The sequence below is a fragment of the Chaetodon trifascialis genome, chromosome 24, assembly GCF_039877785.1.
Source record: "Chaetodon trifascialis isolate fChaTrf1 chromosome 24, fChaTrf1.hap1, whole genome shotgun sequence".
NCBI classification, from domain to species: Eukaryota; Metazoa; Chordata; class Actinopteri; order Chaetodontiformes; family Chaetodontidae; genus Chaetodon; species Chaetodon trifascialis.
This window is the reverse complement of record NC_092079.1, coordinates 9,047,876-9,068,128: the sequence shown is the minus strand read 5'-3', so window position 1 is coordinate 9,068,128 and position 20,253 is coordinate 9,047,876. Positions and strand designations below refer to the sequence as shown.

General features: G+C 42.8%; 1 protein-coding gene across 1 annotated transcript; it reads left to right on the top strand.

The window, feature by feature from the left end:
* The first annotated feature begins 1,872 nt into the window (after positions 1-1,872).
* Positions 1,873-18,507, top strand: LOC139327887 (NGFI-A-binding protein 1-like). The gene is made up of 8 exons (XM_070957899.1): positions 1,873-2,375; positions 7,608-8,410; positions 8,525-8,658; positions 9,003-9,054; positions 10,298-10,417; positions 12,653-12,821; positions 15,033-15,179; positions 15,389-18,507. The coding sequence occupies exons 2-8, from the start codon at positions 7,610-7,612 to the stop codon at positions 15,463-15,465; spliced, it is 1,500 nt and encodes a 499-aa protein (XP_070814000.1). The 5' UTR covers positions 1,873-2,375; positions 7,608-7,609; the 3' UTR covers positions 15,466-18,507.
* The last annotated feature ends 1,746 nt before the right edge of the window (positions 18,508-20,253 follow it).

Here is a 20,253-nt window from a genome sequence, read left to right as displayed (position 1 = left end):
TTGCATGCAGTTTAATTTGTAAAAAAAAAAACAATCATCTGCATCTCCTGGTGTTTCTCATCACTCCAAATACTGAAGAGGACCATGAGCTGCGGCTGAAAGGCTGATAAGACGACCTCTGAACTTACTGTTGGGCATTCTGTTCCCAAAGGTCATCAGTGAACCTTATACTATACTAAATATTACAGTTTCTATCAACGAAGGTGCACATTTTGGCAAACAAATACACGCATTTTATTTTGAAAAATTCAAATAAACATAAAAGCATAGAGGACACATGATGACATAATATATATAGATGAATATGACATATACCTACATATATATCTATAGAGCATACACACATTGTACGTATATACTATATACTTATATACTGTATGTATATACACAATTTATAGATATACTGATATTGACATTTTACAGATATAGAGTACATATACTGTATGTACAAATAAATATGGATGCACATATAGAAAATACTTATAAAGGAAGCATATACTGTACATACTATTACTACTGCTACTACTACATATAAACAAGTTAAACAGAGGAAATGATTTGTCACTGGCTCTTTAAATGCATTTGTACATAGTGTTTTACAAGGAGACAGTAGAATATGTGTGTAAAACCAGGCCAATGGAACACATTTTACACATGGACACAATGAGGACACGCTGTACATAATGAATACATAATGAATACATACTTGTAATTGTAATGCCTTGTAATGCCTGTATAAAGTAAGTGTACACAAAAAAGTATATAAGTATATGCACATTTTACATAAAGAAAAAGTACTGTGGTCACATTGTACATACAGAAAATATATACTTTTAATATGAACCCAGATTTAGATAAAGAATAAATACACGAAGAAAATACACACATGTACATCAAATATACACTTATGAAGACAAAATACTCATTAAAACTCCTCGTACAGATAGAAAATGTACTCATATTGACATTTAAGGCGTATATTCACTTTTCAGAACAAGTTTGAAAGCAGCTGCGGGGTTTTAATCTGCACGCGGATCGATTCCAAAATCTATTGACGATTGACTCTGACAATATTTACAGTTCGGGATCAAATAATGAAATAATCTCCAAATCATCATTTAGGTGGAGAACATGAAGTGCGCAAACTGCTGTGTCTCTCTGAGCCTCTGTGGGTGTTGAACCTGCCTGTGTTTGGTATTCCGTGCAGAAAGCCTCCCACGCCCCGTGTGTCCGCCCACGCGCGGATTTGCGTCACGCAGGGAGCCGCGTGGGCGAGAGAGAGAGAGAGAGAGAGAGAGAGAGAGAGAGAGAGAGAGAGAGAGAGAGAGAGAGAGAGAGAGAGAGCGCTCTGTGGCAACCGCGCGGAATATCCCACTTTTTACTCCACGGCCCGCGTGAAGCTGCCCGCGGTCAGAACGACGCGACACAGGAAGCGGTGTCAAAGTAAAAGCATCTGAAATACGATTTGACATGAAAACTACAAAACAGAAATAGGTCTATTTGTAGTTTGGTGCATAACGATCACAGTAAACAGTGAGAGAAAAGAACAAGTCAGTAGAGCAAAAATTCAAGGATCATAACTATAAATGGAAATTTAATGTCAAAAATACATAAAATATGAGATAAAATAGCAAATCAGCTCCACCTCAAACAACTGCCACATTGAAATGCTTCCTACATGTTAATGATAACAATGCCATAATTCAAAAAATTAAACAATTATAAGTGTGTGAGTTTGATGTGGTTATATTTAGCATTACTACATGCTGTTTACTTTTAGGGATATGTACTACTTCTCTGAACACCGTGAACGATGCTTTTATTTTGTCGCGCCAGCCGGACGCGCGTGTGTGTGACTGTGTGCGATTTGACAGTGTTGAACAGTGCAGGGGAGTGGAGAGACGCTGGGAGAGGACTCAAACACTCACACACACTCACACACACACTCACACACACCATACCCGCACACACACGCAAACACACACAGGAAAAAGACGCAACAAAAAGACGCACGAAGGTCAGCGGCTTTTTACTGATACTCTGCGCCTTTTTTTCTTCTCTCGGCGGCAGGAGAAAGAAAAAGTTTCCAGAAAGAGAGCAAGAGGAGAGGAGTGTTGCTCGGTTTGAGCACGCACAGACAAGCAGGCGCTCTTTGGCTTCTTTTTGTCCTGGAAATAATCTTTCAATTTCTTCCCTTTGATTTCCCATTTTTGATATTACGCGCCTCGTTGTCCTGGGGGATCCCTTCTTTGCGGGCTTTCCTTTTGCACATTTTGACTCCCAGGCTTTTGTGTTGACAAACAGTCCAGAAGAAGGAGAAAGAGAGGAAGAAGAGCTGGACCAGGGCGGACCAAAGGGGGCCAAAAACTCACCAGGTAGGCACAATGAGCCGTGAATTCAATGCTGCATGTTGACTGCTGCTGCTTTTATCCTCCAGTCTGTCATGTTTTGCAAAGATAGCTAGCCGGTAGCATCAGCAGGTATTAGAGGAATATTATAGGAAATGCTTCCGAAAATCACAGACTGGCAGTAAACTCACCACAGACGCGTAAAACTCCGTGAATCTGAACTGCGCGTCTCAGCTGGTAAACTGAAGAGACACTAAAGGAGATGAAAGCACCTAAAGGGAATATTTCTGCGAGAGAAAATGAGCTCATATGTGATTATGGATTCGTTACACACAGAGAAATGAGACTTTGTGTGAATATTTGAGATGAAAAGACCCTAAAGCGCTGCTGCAGCCACTCCTGCTCATCATAAATGTGTATTTTGAGCTCATTATGTTCGCTAAAGTGCCGTGAAAGGTGACAGCATGATAGTAAAGCACCGCAGACAAGTTACTGTGGGAATATTATGGGAAACATCAGCTCGTTTATATTCAGTATCAGAGCTTGTGTGCGGTTTCCTGCCTGTCACATTTCGGCTATTTTTAACAACATTCACTCAATAAGTGTAGTAAATGTGATGCTCTCATGGACTGAGGACACCACACACACACACACACACACACACACACACACACACACACACACACGGACACATGGTTCCCAGCTCAGTGATGATTACAACATGACTGTTCTGCATTGAGAAACTGGGAAATTCCTCCTGAATCAAAGTGAAGTTAGTATTCTTCACTTTGCTGATGGAGGGCTGAGGTCACCCTGCTCTGCTGCGTGGCACTTCACCTGGAAAACTACACATCAGCCTGTGTGTGTGTGTGTGTGTGTGTGTGTGTGTGTGTGTGTGTGTGTGTGTGTGTGTGTGTGTGTGTGTGTGTAGTCTAAGTGTGTGTTTGTGTGTTTGTGTGTGCCTTTGGTGCCATTGTGCCAGCGCACGCCTCGCTTCTCTAGGTGAAAAGGCGAACTCGCTAAACTCGCTTTGTGAAGCAGGACTTCAATTAGAGCCAGTCATTCACGGCTGCATATTACACACACACACACTCACACACACGTCTGCTGTGATGAAACTGGAGTAAGATGGCAGGCTGTTAGATGCCAGTCTGAGTGTGTTTGTGCAGACGGCTGTTGAACCAACACACTGACAATCAGCATTATGAAGCTATTTTCCCAGTGAGGTCAAAGAATCCACTTTCTATTGGTTTAGACACATTGTGGTGCTTTTATAGCCGCAGCTACCGGCTTTATTTTATTCTCCAGATGGAAGTTTGTCCCTGCAGCTGGTGGACAGTTTACCTGCTGCATGTATGGCAGTCACACTGCAGCTAAATGTGGTTCACACTTTATTGTGAAAAACCAGCAGAAGATACCTTCAATGACAAAGTTAGTTGTATTGTTGAATTTAGGGCAACAGCTAACAAGTTCTGTCTTTGTTTTGTCAGAAAATGTTTGTTATATTTTAAACTATAGTCCAAAACCACAAAAATACTGGCATATATGTCAGAGAGAGGCATCTAATCCTCATTTTTAAGAAGCCAGAAACAGAATAGTTGGCTTTTTTGCCTGAAGAATGGCTAAAATGACAAATCCACCCTCAGAATAGGTGCATTTGAGTAGCAGCAGGTAACCTCCCTGCACACTGTGCAGTAACAGTGATCTTGCAGGTTCACGCTATGTGAAATGGCTCTAATGAAATGCTGGTTGGAATCTGCATCAGATGTACAATATGAGTTTAAAGGCAGGTCAGACTGTGCCAGAAATGAGTTTTATCTGAGGTGTTTTTTCTGTTTCGACATAAAGAAAATCACACCTTCTTTACGCAGCTATTAGCCAGTAGCTTGTGGAGGTGCAAAAGGTGTAGTTTTCATTCTTCACACTACATCAGCCACTTTTGTAACTTTTCCCATGTATAAAAACGAGTGAAACACCACGAATGCCGTCAAGGAAAGCGTGCGCAGAAGCCTTCAGAGCACGTATGGAAGCCTTCAGACGTTATCAGACGACACTCTCTACCACCTGGTATGTTTCCTCCGTTCTGAGTTTGGATGTAATTCAGGAAAGTTATCCATCTGAAACACTCATATTTTCATCCAGATCATGATATAAAGACACCATCATTGATTCTGTCTTCATCTCATGCCGTGCTCTGACTGGCTGGTTTGCAGACGAGGCATGTCTGGTCTTAAATTTCGGATGCTGTTGATACTCTGATGCTCACCGGAGTCCATATTAACATCTGTGGCACTAAATGTCATCTCTAGACTGGTGCTTATGATGGCTGCTTCCTTGTTGGATAAAAATAAATGCTGTGTTGCTTTAAGGATGCACTAATGGCGTTTTTAGGGAAATTTTTGAGTCACACTTAAAGCAAACTGGGACCAAATCTGATTGTGCTTATCAATTCTTTTTTTCCGGTCCAAGTTTCAGCTGTTGCCACATTAGTCCCAAGCAGGTTGAACTTTAATAGATGACCTTTCGCCATGAATCATGAGATAAGCTGAATGGTCATGTTTTCCACTTCATTTTGGTAGGCTGTTGCATCAGGATGCTCATGATGCGCTTCCTGTCTTGCGTGATGTTGCGTTCCCACAGTCATTCTGCTGTGTCACTGCTTTCTTTGACTTTCATGTTGTGTTCAAGGATACGCTTGTGTTGACGCAGGTGACACAGATGGAAAGTTGTTCTCAGGAAACAATGAGCGCGCGTCTTGAGCTTCATCTTTTTGATTTGGATCTGATTCTTCTGACGGGTGCTAGCATCCCAAATTTTCCCCAGATGTCTGACTGGAATTGTTTTTAGACTTTTATGACTTTTGAATGAGAGCAATAATGACCCTGAGCAGCACGCATATTGCCCTGACCTTCATTTTAAGATAGAATATGAAGTTCAATTAGCTTCAATCTTTATTCCACGTTCTTAATTTTTTATTTCCAGTGACTGTTTATGTAGTTGCTCATGTATTTCCTCAGTGTCATGTTTCTATATTACTGTTTTCAGCAGCTTCACGGGTTAAAAGTCAGCAGCTTGACAGAGAAGTTGAATGTCGTCGACGTTTTTTGAACAGCGAAGATTAAAGCAAAAAGAGTTGGAAAGACGAGCATCGGCTGACATTATGGATGTGGAAGAAAGTTCAGAAGACGTACAATCGGCTGGAAAAACATCAGGGGAGCTGCTGTGCTTTGAATGCTAAACTCTTTTAGAAAGTGACAGAAGCTACTTTGGAAACAAACCTTCCTGATCAGTTTGTTCAGTGTGAAGGAGAATCTTACGAAATGGATCCACTGACACATCACAATAACCTGTTTCAGCCACTTTTTGTCGCTAGTCTGGTTTGTGGGCATTAATGGTATCAACTGCCAGCAGGCTGTGAATTAGCAAAAGCTGTTAGCAGCAGCGTTTGTGGTCCCAGTTGAAATAAAACTGGAGGTCTAGGTGGTCAACATGTAGGTGATCATTTTAGCCGCCGTCTTCTCTCTGGCAGCGTTTGTCTTTGTCGTTTTTCCCGACTCAGTCAGGCTAAGTCAAGGCCTGCCTGGCTCCCAGGGCTGAGGCTCTCTGGGCCTATTCTGGGCGAGGCGAGCCCACCACCTACACATCCTGCAGGGGTGGAGAGAGGCATGTGGTCCTCCCAGCAACCCGGGCCTGCTGACTGCCACTCCTCTGTCAGCAAGGCCTCCGCAGGGCCTCACATGCACATAGGAAGAGTCAAAAACAAGCCTCTTTCAGACCTCCACTTGCATTTTCTCAAATTCAAGGTGGCAAGTGACACGCATTTGGCACAGATCTGAGTGTTTCTCCGCATTGTGAGGCTTGAGATCGGAGGCAGAGTGAATGACAGCGTCGCTTTCGAAGATAAATACTAATCTGACGAGCTGACAGGGCAGCAAACAGCCAAACACACATCCAGAAAGGGTTTATTCACAGGGTTCTGCAAATGTGGAATTTGCCCTGATGCATGAAGAGCTAAAATAGTAACAGTAGATTTTTTTTTTTTTTTAAAGCAGACTTTCAGCAGTTTATTACATGCATTCGTGCAGAATATGGCACTAAACTACTGCTAACATCTTTGCTCATTTGTGGATCAATGCAAGTATAATAAATACAAAATTAGCCCTGTGAAAGGTTTTGTAGTCTTTCACCCATGCACCTACAGAGTCTTTTTGTGACATAAAATAGGAATATTCAAGTTCAAACACCTGAAAAGATGTCAATTACTAAACAGGGTTAAAGGAAAAATCCTCCCAGTATCATGCATTCTAAAAATGTGAGGCACTCGTGGCATTCTTGATGGAAAAGTCTCCAAATTTAACCTTCTCACACACCTGCTGAGGCCTGATAAACTGCACTCGTGCACCTGCCAAGAATAATATGTACAGTCCAAATATAAGTCTTTTACAGTTTTCATAGAAACGTGTCTCAGTTTCAGTTTACAGTGCTTATTTATGTGCAGAACATGTAACATGTTAACATCCAATAACGAGAGCGGAGACATAATCAAGGTCAATTTTCTAGCTCAACACTGTCTTTAAACTTCATTTGCTGCTAATTACCAATCCAGGAAAGAAAACTGAGCTCAGGTTGTTTGTTAAGAGCAGTGTGACAAGCAAAAAAGGCTCATCATCTCAGAAATCATGTCCTTGTCTCTCTGTCTGTCTGACTTTAAAGGACAAACTGGGTTTTCTCGCCATTTGGTGCTCAGCAGGGGGATTTCAGGCTTTGCAGTTAGCAAATGACTTATCTGACATTTCCACATCTGAAATTATGTGAATAATGAGAAGAGTTATTCAGCTCTAAAGGAACAGATTGTTTTTTTTATGCTTATTTGCTCTCTGGCCAAGAGTTAGATGATAAGGTCAGCACTACTTTCACGTCTGTTAAACATGAAGCCACAAAGACTTCGCACAAAGACTGGAAGCAGCTAGCCATGTCTGGCTCATAAGCTCCCATAAAACTGCAACTTGTCATTTTTATGCTTCTGATAAATCAAACAAGATGCAACGTGTTAATTGGTGAGCTTCAGTGGAGCTAGACTAGTGCTTCCAGTTCACCTGCTTCCAGTCTTTGTGCTAAGCTAAGCTAAGTTGTTGCTGGTTCCTGCTTTATAGTGGTATTGGGCTTCTCACTGAACTATTTAAGTTAGTCTTTTAGATAGCAAATTCACATTTTCTGTAAATCTAAGGTCAGGTTAACCTGTTGTGCGTCCTCCCTCAGGTATGGCGGCGGTGTTGCCAAGAACCCTGGGTGAGCTGCAGCTCTACCGGATTCTGCAGCGGGCGAATTTGCTCTACTACTACGAGGCCTTCATTCAGCAGGGCGGCGATGACGTGCAGCAGCTGTGCGAGGCCGGGGAGGAGGAGTTCCTGGAGATCATGGCCCTCGTTGGTATGGCCAGCAAGCCGCTCCACGTGCGCCGCCTGCAGAAGGCGCTGCGGGACTGGGTCACCAACCCGGCCATCTTCAACCAGCCGCTCACGTCGCTGCCTGTCTGCAGCATCCCCGTCTACAAGCTGCCCGAGGGCTCGCCCACGCTGCTCAGTGGACAGGACAGAGCCAACACAGCCAGCGTCAAGATGCCCAAAGCCGTTGCCGCTGCCTGCTCCGACCCAGGGAAGTTGGACGTGGCACGGGACAAAGTGTCAGCCGGGTCACCCCTGCAGGGCAGCAGTGAGGCTCGATTCTGGTCAGGCCACAGCAACGACAGCGAGCACAGCCTCTCACCATCGGACCTCGGCTCCCCGTCCTCACCGAGGGACGCCTTGGAGGCTCTGGACGCCGCAGCCGTCCAGTCAGTCCTGGAGTGTGTGGACAGGATGGCACCTGGACTGCCTAAGACAGACCTGGCTGAGGTCAAAGAGCAGCTGAAAAACAACAAGAAACTAGCAAAGATGATCGGACACATCTTTGAAATGAGCGACGATGACCCGCGGAGGGAAGAAGAGATTCGTAAATACAGCGCCATCTATGGACGCTTTGACTCCAAGAGGAGGGACGGCAAACACCTGACGCTGCATGAGGTTCACTTCCTGCTCCGATTATATACAAGAATTTGTCCTTACATTCCCGCCTCCTTGAGGTTTGTGTGCTGTGTTTTTCCGAAACTAACCTGACTCACTGTGTGTGATGTGCAGTTGACGGTGAACGAGGCGGCGGCTCAGCTCTGCATGAGGGACATGGCTCTGCTGACGCGTCGGGACGAGCTGTTCGGACTCGCCCGCCAGATTTCCAGAGAGGTCACCTACAAATACACCTACCGCACCAGCAAGTAAGAGCTTAAACCGAGTCTGCCTTTGTTTTATCTTAATGCTTAGATTAGATTTTATGTTACTGTGCATGTTGAGCAACAATATTCAAGAAATGTTTCCATGTTGACGAGCTGACTCGACATTTCTGGATGAGACTGCTGTAGACATTATTCAAGGCCTCTTAAATGCACACGAGTTCCTCATGAGTGAAGATGTGCCGTCCATTCATCTCGGCGTTCATGCTGTTTGTACTTTTCACCGCTGAAAAAATCTCGGAGAGCCGTCCCCGGCTGACAGGAAGTGGTTTTGAATGCAGCCCTTGAATTTAAAGTCCTGAAGTGTATTTGCTGATGTTTGTCTGCAGGTCTCGCTGTGGAGACAGAGACGAGCCATCCCCAAAAAGGATTAAAACAGAGGTGAGTGAAACATGCTGCTGTCCACTTAAAGCCGAGCATCAGGAATATTAGTGTCTCGTTTTTGTCTTGTCTGAAAGGCTTCCTTCTGATTTTATGTAGATGAAATGTGAGTTTCTATAGTTTCAGCCATTGCTGCTTTCCCACTTCTTCATCTGCTTCTTCCAAACAAACCACAACAGTAAAAGCATCACTTCCTTTGTGTCGTCACTGAAAATACAATGGAGGATCACCTCAATATCGACACGTCTGAGCAGTGTGACTTCTGACCTCTTTGGCTGCTTGCGATAAATAGTGTTGAACTAAGAGTTAAAGCTCATTCATTGTTCCATATTTCAAATGCTTCCGATGTAAAGACACAAGCTCGACAGATCCTCTGTGGGCAGCTATCAGACACAGAACGGACACAGCAGCAACAGCCTTGAACAGAGTACAAAGCGATCTCTCAGTGTTCATCTGCTGACACACTTGGCTGGGAGTTTTCTTTGAGCTCTGAATGGATCCTCTCAGTTTGTAAACCAGTGATTGAAAACATGTGGTGGCTGCGAACTCTGCAGGGATTTTTAACCAAGATGAAGAGCCGCAGATGAAGTGGCACCTGCTCACAGAAACTACTCTGAGCTCCCAAAGGGGGGAATTCCTGCCAAATTCACTTTCAGGCCGCTGTTGTACAGAAACAGAAAAACTCCCAAAAATTCCACTTTTGTTTTGTCAGTTGCTCTGTTATGAAAGGAAATGCCAATATTGGAGATGTTTACAGGAAATAATAGCAATATGACTAATACTAATACTACTGTGGTGATGCAACTTTTGGATTGTCAGAAGTTTTAATTCATATCCTGTTTTTATGGAACACTTTTTCAAAATAATGGTTATAACATTCAAAAGGAGGGTGTTAAAATTATTGAAAAAGTATAACTATAATATATATATAATATTTATTATTTATATTGATTTAACTGTGTCTTCTCTACAGTGGCAGGGTTTTTTGTTTTTTTTTTTGTTTTTTTTTAAGAATACAGACTCTAATAATTTCAGAACAAGATTTAAATAATAAAATCTGTGTAATTGTGGAAAGTAAACTCCTCCTCACATCCTTCAGCCCCCAAAATCTTCAGTACAGTAGCAAAATCTGACCTATAATCTGCTGTTCTGCTGTGTTAAGGGAAAAAATGTTAAATACTACTTCAGATGGTGAGCAAAAATGTCAAGTAAGGCTCACGTTGACTCTGTTCTGCTCCTGCAGGAGAACTTCTTCGACATCCAGGAGGCACTGCAGGCCATCCACATGAGGCAGGAGATGCTGAGGGAGCAGCTGGCCTGCGCCAAGTCGAAAGGAGAAGAAACCGTCGGGCGGAATCTGCAGGTAGGCAGACGAGGCAGATGAAATTCTTGTTGCTGTTTGATTTTGTTACGACTCCCCCGAAATCCCAGACCCACAGCTGCGTTTCAGAACATTAAGGGTGAGATGGGAGGACATTCGGGGACGTCGGGGGCGCAGTAACAAAATGAGGGAGTGAATCTTTGAAACACAAGCTTGTAATTGGTGTACATGTTGAACTTATTTGAAGGACAGATTGTCTTTTACAAGCTGAGTGAACAGGAGTGACAAATAGACTGATAAATAAATGGATAATCTGCTGCCACAAATACTCACTGGAGTACTAAATGTGGATGAATCCGGTGCTGAAAATAGTCCCCAACACATGCACTGTACATCTCCAGATGGAGCCAATGAATTGGAGCTGAGAGGAATGACACATTGTTGGTTTTGGTCTTTTCATTTCATTTTTCATTACAATAAAATACATGTAGAATAACATCAGCCTTATATTTGGTGTGATTTAGTTAAAAAAAATGCAGTGTTAAGCAATCCTCATTGCTTCACTTTCCACCAAATCCCATTGAAATGGTTGCTTTTTTAAGATCCTGCTCACTGAAAATAAAACTTTCTTTGTGGTAAATAAAAGAGAGGGTTTATACAATTAACACATATTGAAAGGCGTGAGCTCAAGGGCCTTTTTACTGGCTTTTTCCAGAGCTTTCAAACACATCTCAAGGCCTTCATCAGCTGTTAGTTTGTTCATTTGTCTGTTTTCAAAATCAAGCTTTTTTGTGCTTTGGTCAAATTACCTTAAACAAGATCAAATATTAAATTTCACACTAAATTAAATTAAAATGTGTTTTATTTCTGCTTTACTGTAAATAAACAAATGGTAAGATATTATGGGATGGAACAGTGGGCAATTGAAAACAATATAGGAAAATGAGAAAGTATTTCAATCAGACATGAACACACAGCATCTCCGTAGCGCTCAAACAAATGCACCTCAGCTGTCTGGTTGAAAGGAATCTCGCCATCAGATATGGTGACAGACTTCCATGTCAGCAGATGTTTGTGGCAGCAGGATCCAGTTTGATCCCAGTAATGTTCTTTATTGGTTTCCAGTGCCTCTGCTGCTGTGGCTTGTTCCTAATTAGAGCCGGAGTGTGGGAGGAGAGCTTTATGATAACTAATTACGCAGGAAACATGTGAAGCATGTGTGTGTGTGTGTGTGGAAAGCGCACGCTCCTTCATGTATAGCCGTGTATATGCTGGTTCATCAGCTGTTTGGGTGGCTGCAGTTACACTTGTCATTTTGATGTAATTCCTCAGAAATCGCATTCAGACGAAGAAGAGATTTCATGGCTGCGTTCACACCGCAGGCCGTCTGAACCGCTGCTCGTATCAGACGTTTCCCTGTGTGAGGATGGTAGCACAGCCCATAATAGAGTGAGCTGACAGTGATGCGCAGACTGACAATAAAGAGATATCACTGCTGTTTTTATTCCTGCACATTTCTATGAATCTAAGGTGTCAGCTGTTTGTCAACCTTTACTTCATTCGTCCTCCATGTTAACACTGCCTGAAGATGGAATTATGCTTCTTCTTTGCTTGTGAGTTTCTTTTATACCTGGGAGGATTCTGTCCACTAGGAAGCAGCACGATCAACCAATCTGCTTGCTTCCTGCGCGGTTCACCATAACAGCCTTCTCGGCATTGGTTCGCAAAGCTTCAGAAGTGTGACATTTCTTTGTTTCCCGTCCTTTTTCTGTTGCGGCTCGCTTGTGTTGTTGCCAACGTCTGATCCAGTTTGGTTCCCCAGTCCTCCGCAAGGCCTCCCCTCCAAAAAGTGCAGCGCAGGAGTGAATCCTGTTGACTTTCTATGAGCAAAACAACAAATCAGCATGTTGTGTGGATGCTTTTGGCCCGATAATCACTCTGAACTGTCATTTCACTGCCACTTGATGAAAAAAAAATCAGGTATGTGGGCGATGAGTGAGAGGAAACCAAATTTTAAAGGAATCCTTCCTGTAAATGTGCCTACATACAGTATCAAATAATAACTGCCCTTTTTTTTTTTTTTTTTTTACTCTCAAATATCAAATCATGCTCAAAAAGTCACCCTGCGGTGTTCAACAACACTCTCATCAGTTTTGTTTGTTGTCATAAAAGCTCCATGGGTAGACATGACACCACAAGCAGAACTCAGCTTTTACTTCTTCTCCTCTACATTCAGGACTTAATTTTTCTCTTCATGTATTTGTTTGTGTCCATCAGATGCAGCTGGAGCGTCTGCTGGCCAGGCAGATGGAGATCCTGCAGGACGCCGCAGTCCAGGAGCGACTGCAGGCTCTGGACTGGAGGATCCCCCCTGCCGCCTTAAAGTACCTCAACGACGCCCAAAACACCAACGGAGCCGCTGCCGACGCCAACAGAGACAACCAAGGTTTGCTTTCTTATAATAGTACTGTAATGACAACATATTTTAAGATTTTCTGATGGAAGAATCAGGTTGCCATGGCCACACACTGACCACACAGAATGGCAGCTGCAATTTTGATCCCCAATTAATGCTCCACATTTATCAAGCAGTCTCTGCTTCCAGCTTCACAAATATGAGGATTTGCTGCTTTTCCGTGTTTTAGCATTAATATAAATTTAAAGGTCTGGTGTGTAGGATTTAGTGGCATCTTGTGGTGAGGTTGCAGATTGCAACCAGCTGAGTACCCCTCACCCACATGTGTAGGAGAGCCCCGTTCGGATCTATTTTCCTATCTGAGTGAGAATATTTGCTGCTTCCCAGCAACACAGAAAACCTAAAAAAGGCTGAATATGCTCCCATTCAAGCTTAAATCAATGCTTTTCTTTTAGTTTGTCCAGATGTAGTTTGAGCGTCTTTTTTGCCAAAAGCTGGTCTGCCCGGCTCACTGCTGCCCCTGATGTGCAATCAAAAGAAGACACCCAGCTGCGGGTGCAGTCCTCAGCCCAATGTTGCCCATTGTCGGCTTTAAGCTCAAAGGAAACAGACTGAATCGGAGCCTAATAGGACTTGATCTTTTCTGGAGTGCGGCAGGTTAATTTGAAGAGAAGATTCATTTCATGCCGTAAATGCCACAGGATGTGTGCGCGGCTGCATGGATGGAAACAACACCTATAGGTACTGATTTTCCACACCCAGTTGTGGCAGCTGTCACCTTTTTTTTTTTCATCTGCGTTTTTTCGGCTCTGACTCCTCAAACACAGAGGGAGGAAGAACATCATTATTCAGGATCTTACTTCTCCTCGGGGCCTCATCTCATTTTCATCCCTTTCCTCCCTCACCCACTCCCGACAGCTCATTATATCGCTGTTCCCACAAATCCCACAATGCACCTGTAATTATCACGCCCACGCCTGTTTACCTCCAGCCAGTTGCCTGGAGGGGGGCGTCTCTCTCTCTCTCTCTCTGTCTGTCTACCTCTCTCTCTCCTCCCCCTCTTCTCTGCTTTCCTTCCTCCTTTTCTTCTTCTTGTCCCTTTTCTTTCTTCCTCTCTGTCACTTGTCACTTCTTTTCTTCTCCTTCTTGTCCTCCTCCTGTTTTAACCTCACTCCTATACCACTGTATTTTCTTTTATCTCGCCTTTTCCTGTATGTGCTGTACCTCTTTCTTCCCCTCCATTTTCCTTGTTCCTGTTTGTCCTTTCTGTTTTATATTCTCTCTGCATAGCCACCAGAACAGCTCGATTAGAGAACTAAAAGTGGCTCATAATTACCTCAAAGTGGCCAAAACCTGCTTGATTGAATGTCCATGTATTTTTGGTGATAGAGCCCTGTGGATTGTATTTTTTTTAACCACCGCCAGAATATGTCAACATATTTTGCTATGGCAACTGTGTCAAGCTGCAACAATTAGTTTATTAATTAAAAAAAAAAAGCTGTTTTGATCATCAATTAATCGTTTTAGTCACTTGTTCCAGCTTAAAAAACTGAGAGGATTTGATGCTTTTTTTGTCATATGTGACAGTCAACTGCATATATTTAGGTTTTAGTTAAATAAATCAAGCAATTTAAACACATCACCTTGAGCTGTGAGTTAAGAAAGTAATTGGCAGATTAATCACTAATGAATCATTAGTCGCAGCAAAAAACATCAGACACTTGCATCATGTTTGAATCATGCGTACAGGGATGTAAATAACAGGCTTTCCCATGTTACATATAAACATCATTTCCTGAACATCATCAACACCAGGCTCCAATCTGGGATATGAGTGCACATGCAAATTTAACGATCTGTAAAATAAAGAATAACTGTCAATATTGAGCATAGAGCAGTCTAGCGGTATAGAAAATAAAGGAAAATTGTCCCCCTCTTTCTCTCTCTCTCTCTGACTTTCTTGCTCTCAAAGGGAATAAAAGGCAAACACAAGGGATCAGTAGCTGAATGCACACAAACAGAGGCTCTGTTACCACAGGGAATATACAGCATGTAAAACAAAGGCAGTCTTAGAACATCTGGGCTGATGTTTGCTTTGGATTCACTTTAGTCTAATTGTGGCTGATGATGAGTAGAGTTTAATTTAATCTTGATTAATCACTGATTGGTAAATACCACACTGAAGTTCTGAGCAAAATGAGAATAATTTTGTTTGATTTCTTTTGTCTGTCTGTCCTCCAGATGAGCGGCCAATCAACTTGCGGGTGGTTAGTCAGAATATGCAGGAAGGCGACCTCCCATTGGGCAAGCAGCTGGCCAATGAACTGAAGCGCCATCACAACCACAACAACAACAACAACACAGACGAGACCAAAACACCAGCAACAGGTTAGAGATATTAGACATTTAGCTGGAGCTGTTATCCAGTGGGCAAGTAGGTTAGAGGGTTGAATGCCTTGCTCAAGGCAAAAGAGTGAATTGAGGTACATCAAATCTGTGAATTCACTGCATTACATTTACTCCACAGTCACTATTTTGTGAGCGTTATAAACTTCTTTGCTGATGATACCGTCCTTTCCCTTTGTGTCCATCTTCAGAAAATGGGACATCACAGCGAGCGTCCAGCAACACAGAGAAGAAGACCATCAAATCAGAGCCGGAAGACTCCACATAGTGCCTCCCGTCTCCCACCACCACCACCCCTCCACCTCATGTACCCACCCTCAATTCAGTCTACTCACACTTGACAGTATGCAGTTATTACCCGTCAATAGATACTAAGCAAGCACAGCCACAGTAGAGCCTTAACAACCAATGTTGCCTCATGAATAGCATTTATTTTTCTTTTATTTTGTCTTTTTTTTTATTTTGTTTGTTTGTTTGCTTTTTTTGGGGGGGGTGGGGGGTGGGGGGGGTGTTGTTGAAGATGTATTTGCCAAAGCACCGAGAGAGCAAGTCGAGAAGCCCTTCAATGCTCTACAGGTCTTTGTGGATTAATTGTACACGTTTGATGTACATGTAATTTAAGAGTGATCTGTTGTAGACATTTGTATACTCTTTACCTCTGCCTGGGTGGTATTTTTGTTGCTTTCTTTGGACAGGCTGTGATGCCGGGGCTGAGTCTTAACTCAAACGCAGATTCAGAGATGAAACAAAAGCATCTTATTAACACTTTATATGACCATGACATAACCAGTGTTTTTAAAGCTGATGCTGCAGGTGCTGCCAATATTCAACCTTACAAAATATTTCAGGTATCCCATATTTCTCTTTCAGATTTTTAGCAACACTACTGGCGGTGCTCTGGCAGTGCCCCGACTTTGGTCGAGACTTAAATATCTTGAAAAATTATTTGATGGCTTACCATGAAATTTGGTACAGATATTCATCAGGACTTTGGCGATCCTCTGACTTTTGATTTAGCACCACCTGCAGGTCAGAGTTTTAATATCTCAGTGTCAACGCCATGAAGTCAAAACTTAACTGTCCACTACTTTGGTTATTGACAATATACCTGCACAGCTAATGACATTCCCTGTTCACAGTGTATGGTGCTAATTAATAATTGTTAGCTAAGATGGTGACTATGTCAAACACTACTCGCTAAACATTAGCATTTAGCTTGAAAGCCATTCAAGTACAGCCTCACAGAGCCACTAGCATGGCTTTAAACTTGTAGTCTTATTGTTTTTAAGATGGAAATGGGTGGTCACACACTTATTTTGGGTTTGCGGCCCATATATCGAAAAATCACTCTTACTCTAATACTAATATTACATTGTTAAGGCATTCGGAATCAGTTTTTAAATGATCTCAACACAACAAGTGCTTATTGATACCTGTTGTTATCAGTTATCAACACAGTAATGGCATTCATGCAAAGTGTAACCAAACTTTGAGATTTAATGCTAGGAACATAACTGTCTGTAGGCTGCAGTGGCTGGTGTGCAAACATTCGCAAACCATTTTCAGAACTTTACCAGGAAACTAGAAATCTTGGCTACAATAAGAAGATCTTAAAACTTACCAGCAAAAGCCAAAGATTCAGCAGCTATGGGTGGTGGCTCATTGTCATTTCTCTGACAGTCGCCCCAGGACCTCTGAGCCTCCGTCATTCTCCCAAATCTAACTTAGGTGTCTGCATTTGTACTGTAACTCAAAGCAAAAGTGTAAAAGTACTGTAGGGAGATTGAGTTGGGATTCAGCCCCTGCTGCAGGTTAGTTTTTTTTTTGTCGTTCACTTCAAATGGGAAAAAGGGAGAGGTGGGATTAATCCTTCTTTCCTCACTCTTGTCTTGTGTATATTTATGGGAGGTAATATAAGAAGAGGATGTATAGGAGCTGTTGTGGAATAACAGCATGGGACCTCTGTCATTCGTCTTGGCAGGATGGCTGGGCTGGCATGCCGGAGGCCGAGCTAATTGGTTCATTTCACTTTGTAATTTAGCAAAACACTGCTGTTGAACTGAAACCACGCATCTGCAAATAGGGAGTATTTCAGGAATAGAGCCTGGGTATTTCAAATGATCCAACAAGTTTTCAGAAGGCCCCACAGGTCGTAAAATCCACTCAACATGTCAATGTTCGACTGAAGACAGAGTCAAATATTAAAGATTGCAGGTATGTGGTTTTTCAACAGCAGCGGCAAAAAGCAAAATTCCCATTTACTGCTGTTCGTCACAGAGCAGCAGTCTGGGGTCTGTAAATAGTACCGAGATAACAAATAGTGCTAGCCTAATCTCTCAACCAGGGTTTTCCTTTGTCAAGTGTAACTTTGCTGTAGATTTTTGGTGTCGATACAGTGTTTATGTGTGTAGAGCAAAAACAAAAAAAGAAACTTCAGTGTCATTGAGGAAAAAAATACAACAGTGTGAAAGTGTCTGGTATATAAAAACATGCTTTACATGATGATAATGTTGATTAGCCTTAGCTCTTAACAGTGTTTAATCCACCTGTGATGGCCATCAGTGCATATTTCAAAGATGTGTTTTTGCTGTTTAGAGGTAAATGCATAACAAATAAGTGTTCACTGTGTTTTTATGTGTTTGGCACACTGTGTAAATACGTCTGTTTGGTCCAAAATGATAATAATGTCCAGACAATTTGGTTGAACTCTCCTTTCCCCCTACGCCCTACAAATAGTTTAGTCTCACTCAGCGTATTGACAGACCAATGCAATATTTATGTAAGTAATAAGTCTATTTGCATACTATATGGATCCATCATTTTGTTATGTGCTCAGTAACTGTATGTCTGTCATGAACTTCAGGGTGGGGACTCACCTACGACTTGGAAATGTTTGTGTTGTCTGACTTTTAGTGCACAGGGCACTGTGTTTGTATTTAAAGACATTGCCTTCTTTTCACAAGGTTCCATTGTTTTGTTTGGAGCAGCCACTGCGGCAGGAAACTAGCGAGAGTCATAATCCGTTGTCAATATCTAGTTTGCTGAACTAGCCAGTGAATTCTGGGAGATAAAGCCTGCGTGGCTCATCGTTTCCGGCCGGATTGGCTCAAACACTGGCCTAGTTAGAGTGACTGTTGTACGATGTATCAGATTGCACGTGTCTGACCTGCCGTCTCACTGATCACTGTTCTCCTCACTGTTTATTGTAAAGTGATAGATTAGGCTTCACCTAGTTATGCACCTGTTTTTTAAACACTAATATATTTTATTTGTTATACAGCACATAAACATTAAACTTTATTTTTTTGAACTCTATTGTGAGGTGCGTTCTGTGATCAGTGTCATCGAAATCCAGTTAAAACCTTTGGTTTGTTTGTGGTTCTCCCAACATCATCTCAGAATCCAGCATTTGCACTTGCTGGACTAATTCAATAATGGCCCGAATGGCCTTTGCTAGCTAACTTTTCCTGGATCTTTCAGACAGTAAGAGGCCTGAAATTAAGATTATCTTGTCAAACTATTTCCAAGGTCAAAAATGAACTTTACTGTACCACTCAGATGGATGTGCAGCTGCTCATTGTACCCTCACTGTAGACATTTGCATGTTAGTATGCACACCAGACAGACTTTTGCAGCCTCTGTTGAAGTCAGAATATCGAGTACAGTGACTAATGGGGCAGAAAAGCTCTTTGTAGTACTGTGATAATAGGTTAGTCTTTGTAACACTATAATGTCGTGATAATAATGTTTTGGTAAATTATATATTAGCTTTCAGCTACAGGGAGGAGCTGGTGGAGTTTCGAGTGTCTCGCTCGTAAAAGTAGCTGAATCCTGGCTGGAAAATGTGAGCTGCTTGGTGGCACTCATCCTCCAGCAATGTCTCTGAAGATGCCTTTGAGCAAGGCAGGGAAGCCCCAGCTTTCTCCCAGGCTGAATGTGCGAGCGAATGCAAAGCGGGGAGGAGCTGGAAGCAGAAGTGCTTAGTAATCCAAGCAAAGGCAGGTAAAAAGAGACCCAGCCAGGAATGGGATGAAAGTGGTGACAGGCAAAAAGACTCAAAGGACAGTTCAGCTTCCTTTAAAGGAGCTTCTCTGTCTTCTGTTTGTTTTCTTCTTCTTCTTTGCTTTTTTTTTTACTGAGATGAATCCCTGCGCAGGCCATTTGCATCAGCGTCACATCAACACATTGTGAAACTGGCTGATGACTCACTCTGACGCAGGTCCTTTTCACATACCTCCCATCATCCTCTCCCTCTCCCTCTCCCTCTCTCTCTCTCCACTCCCTCCATCCCTCCCTCACCCCCCTTCTCTGTCACACACACGTAGACAGATTTTCTCTGGAGAATAGCTCAGCTCATGAACACCCATGCTGGTTGCCGTTCACAGTGGCAGCCCCGCTGGGCGCTCAAACGGCCACCCCTCCCCTCCCTGTCCTCCTCCTCCTCCTCCAGCTCAAGTCGCTGATGATGATGTGTTGCCGTGGCAACGGCTGGAGGTGGGCGGCTCCACGGGTGGTGGGCGGAAGCCAGCCGCTAAGCAGCGTGGGAGGGATCTGCCGAGCGCACCCATCACCCTCATTTTGAAAGGAGCAGGAAGCTGACTGCTTTTGAGAAGGTGTGGGTGTTGGTGAATTATCGCCTCTCCTCCCTGCAGCTTCATTAGGGATCGCCTTGTTTGTCTCCCTTCCTTCCTTCCTTTGTTTTCTGGTTTACTGCTGCATGCAGTGAAAATACAGCTGCTCACAGGGGATTTCTGCACAAAATTAAACTTTGACAGCTGCTGTTAGTTTGAAAACGTGGCTTTTTTTTGACATGACTACATGAGACCAAAGGCCTCTCAAGACAGACGCTTGAGAAATAAAAGGCAAGGCAAGCAGGGTCAAGCAAAAAATTATATTATTACACCAACATGCAGCTTTATCCAACAAGATTCTGTCTTAAAACTAAACCTGCGTAACATATTATGAATGCACATAATGCACACATATGAAGATTTGAAGTGAAAATTACAATGAGATTAAAAAAACTGTGAAGAGGCGACTGTAGTGTGAAACACAC

Excerpts from the sequence above, each read along its gene's own strand:
- LOC139327887 (XM_070957899.1), top strand. The coding sequence starts at position 7,610 with ATGGCGGCGGTGTTGCCAAGAACCCTGGGTGAGCTGCAGCTCTACCGG. Across the intron at positions 8,411-8,524 it reads AACACCTGACGCTGCATGAG|TTGACGGTGAACGAGGCGGC; the intron begins GTTCACTTCCTG and ends TGTGATGTGCAG. Across the intron at positions 9,055-10,297 it reads CAAAAAGGATTAAAACAGAG|GAGAACTTCTTCGACATCCA; the intron begins GTGAGTGAAACA and ends CTGCTCCTGCAG.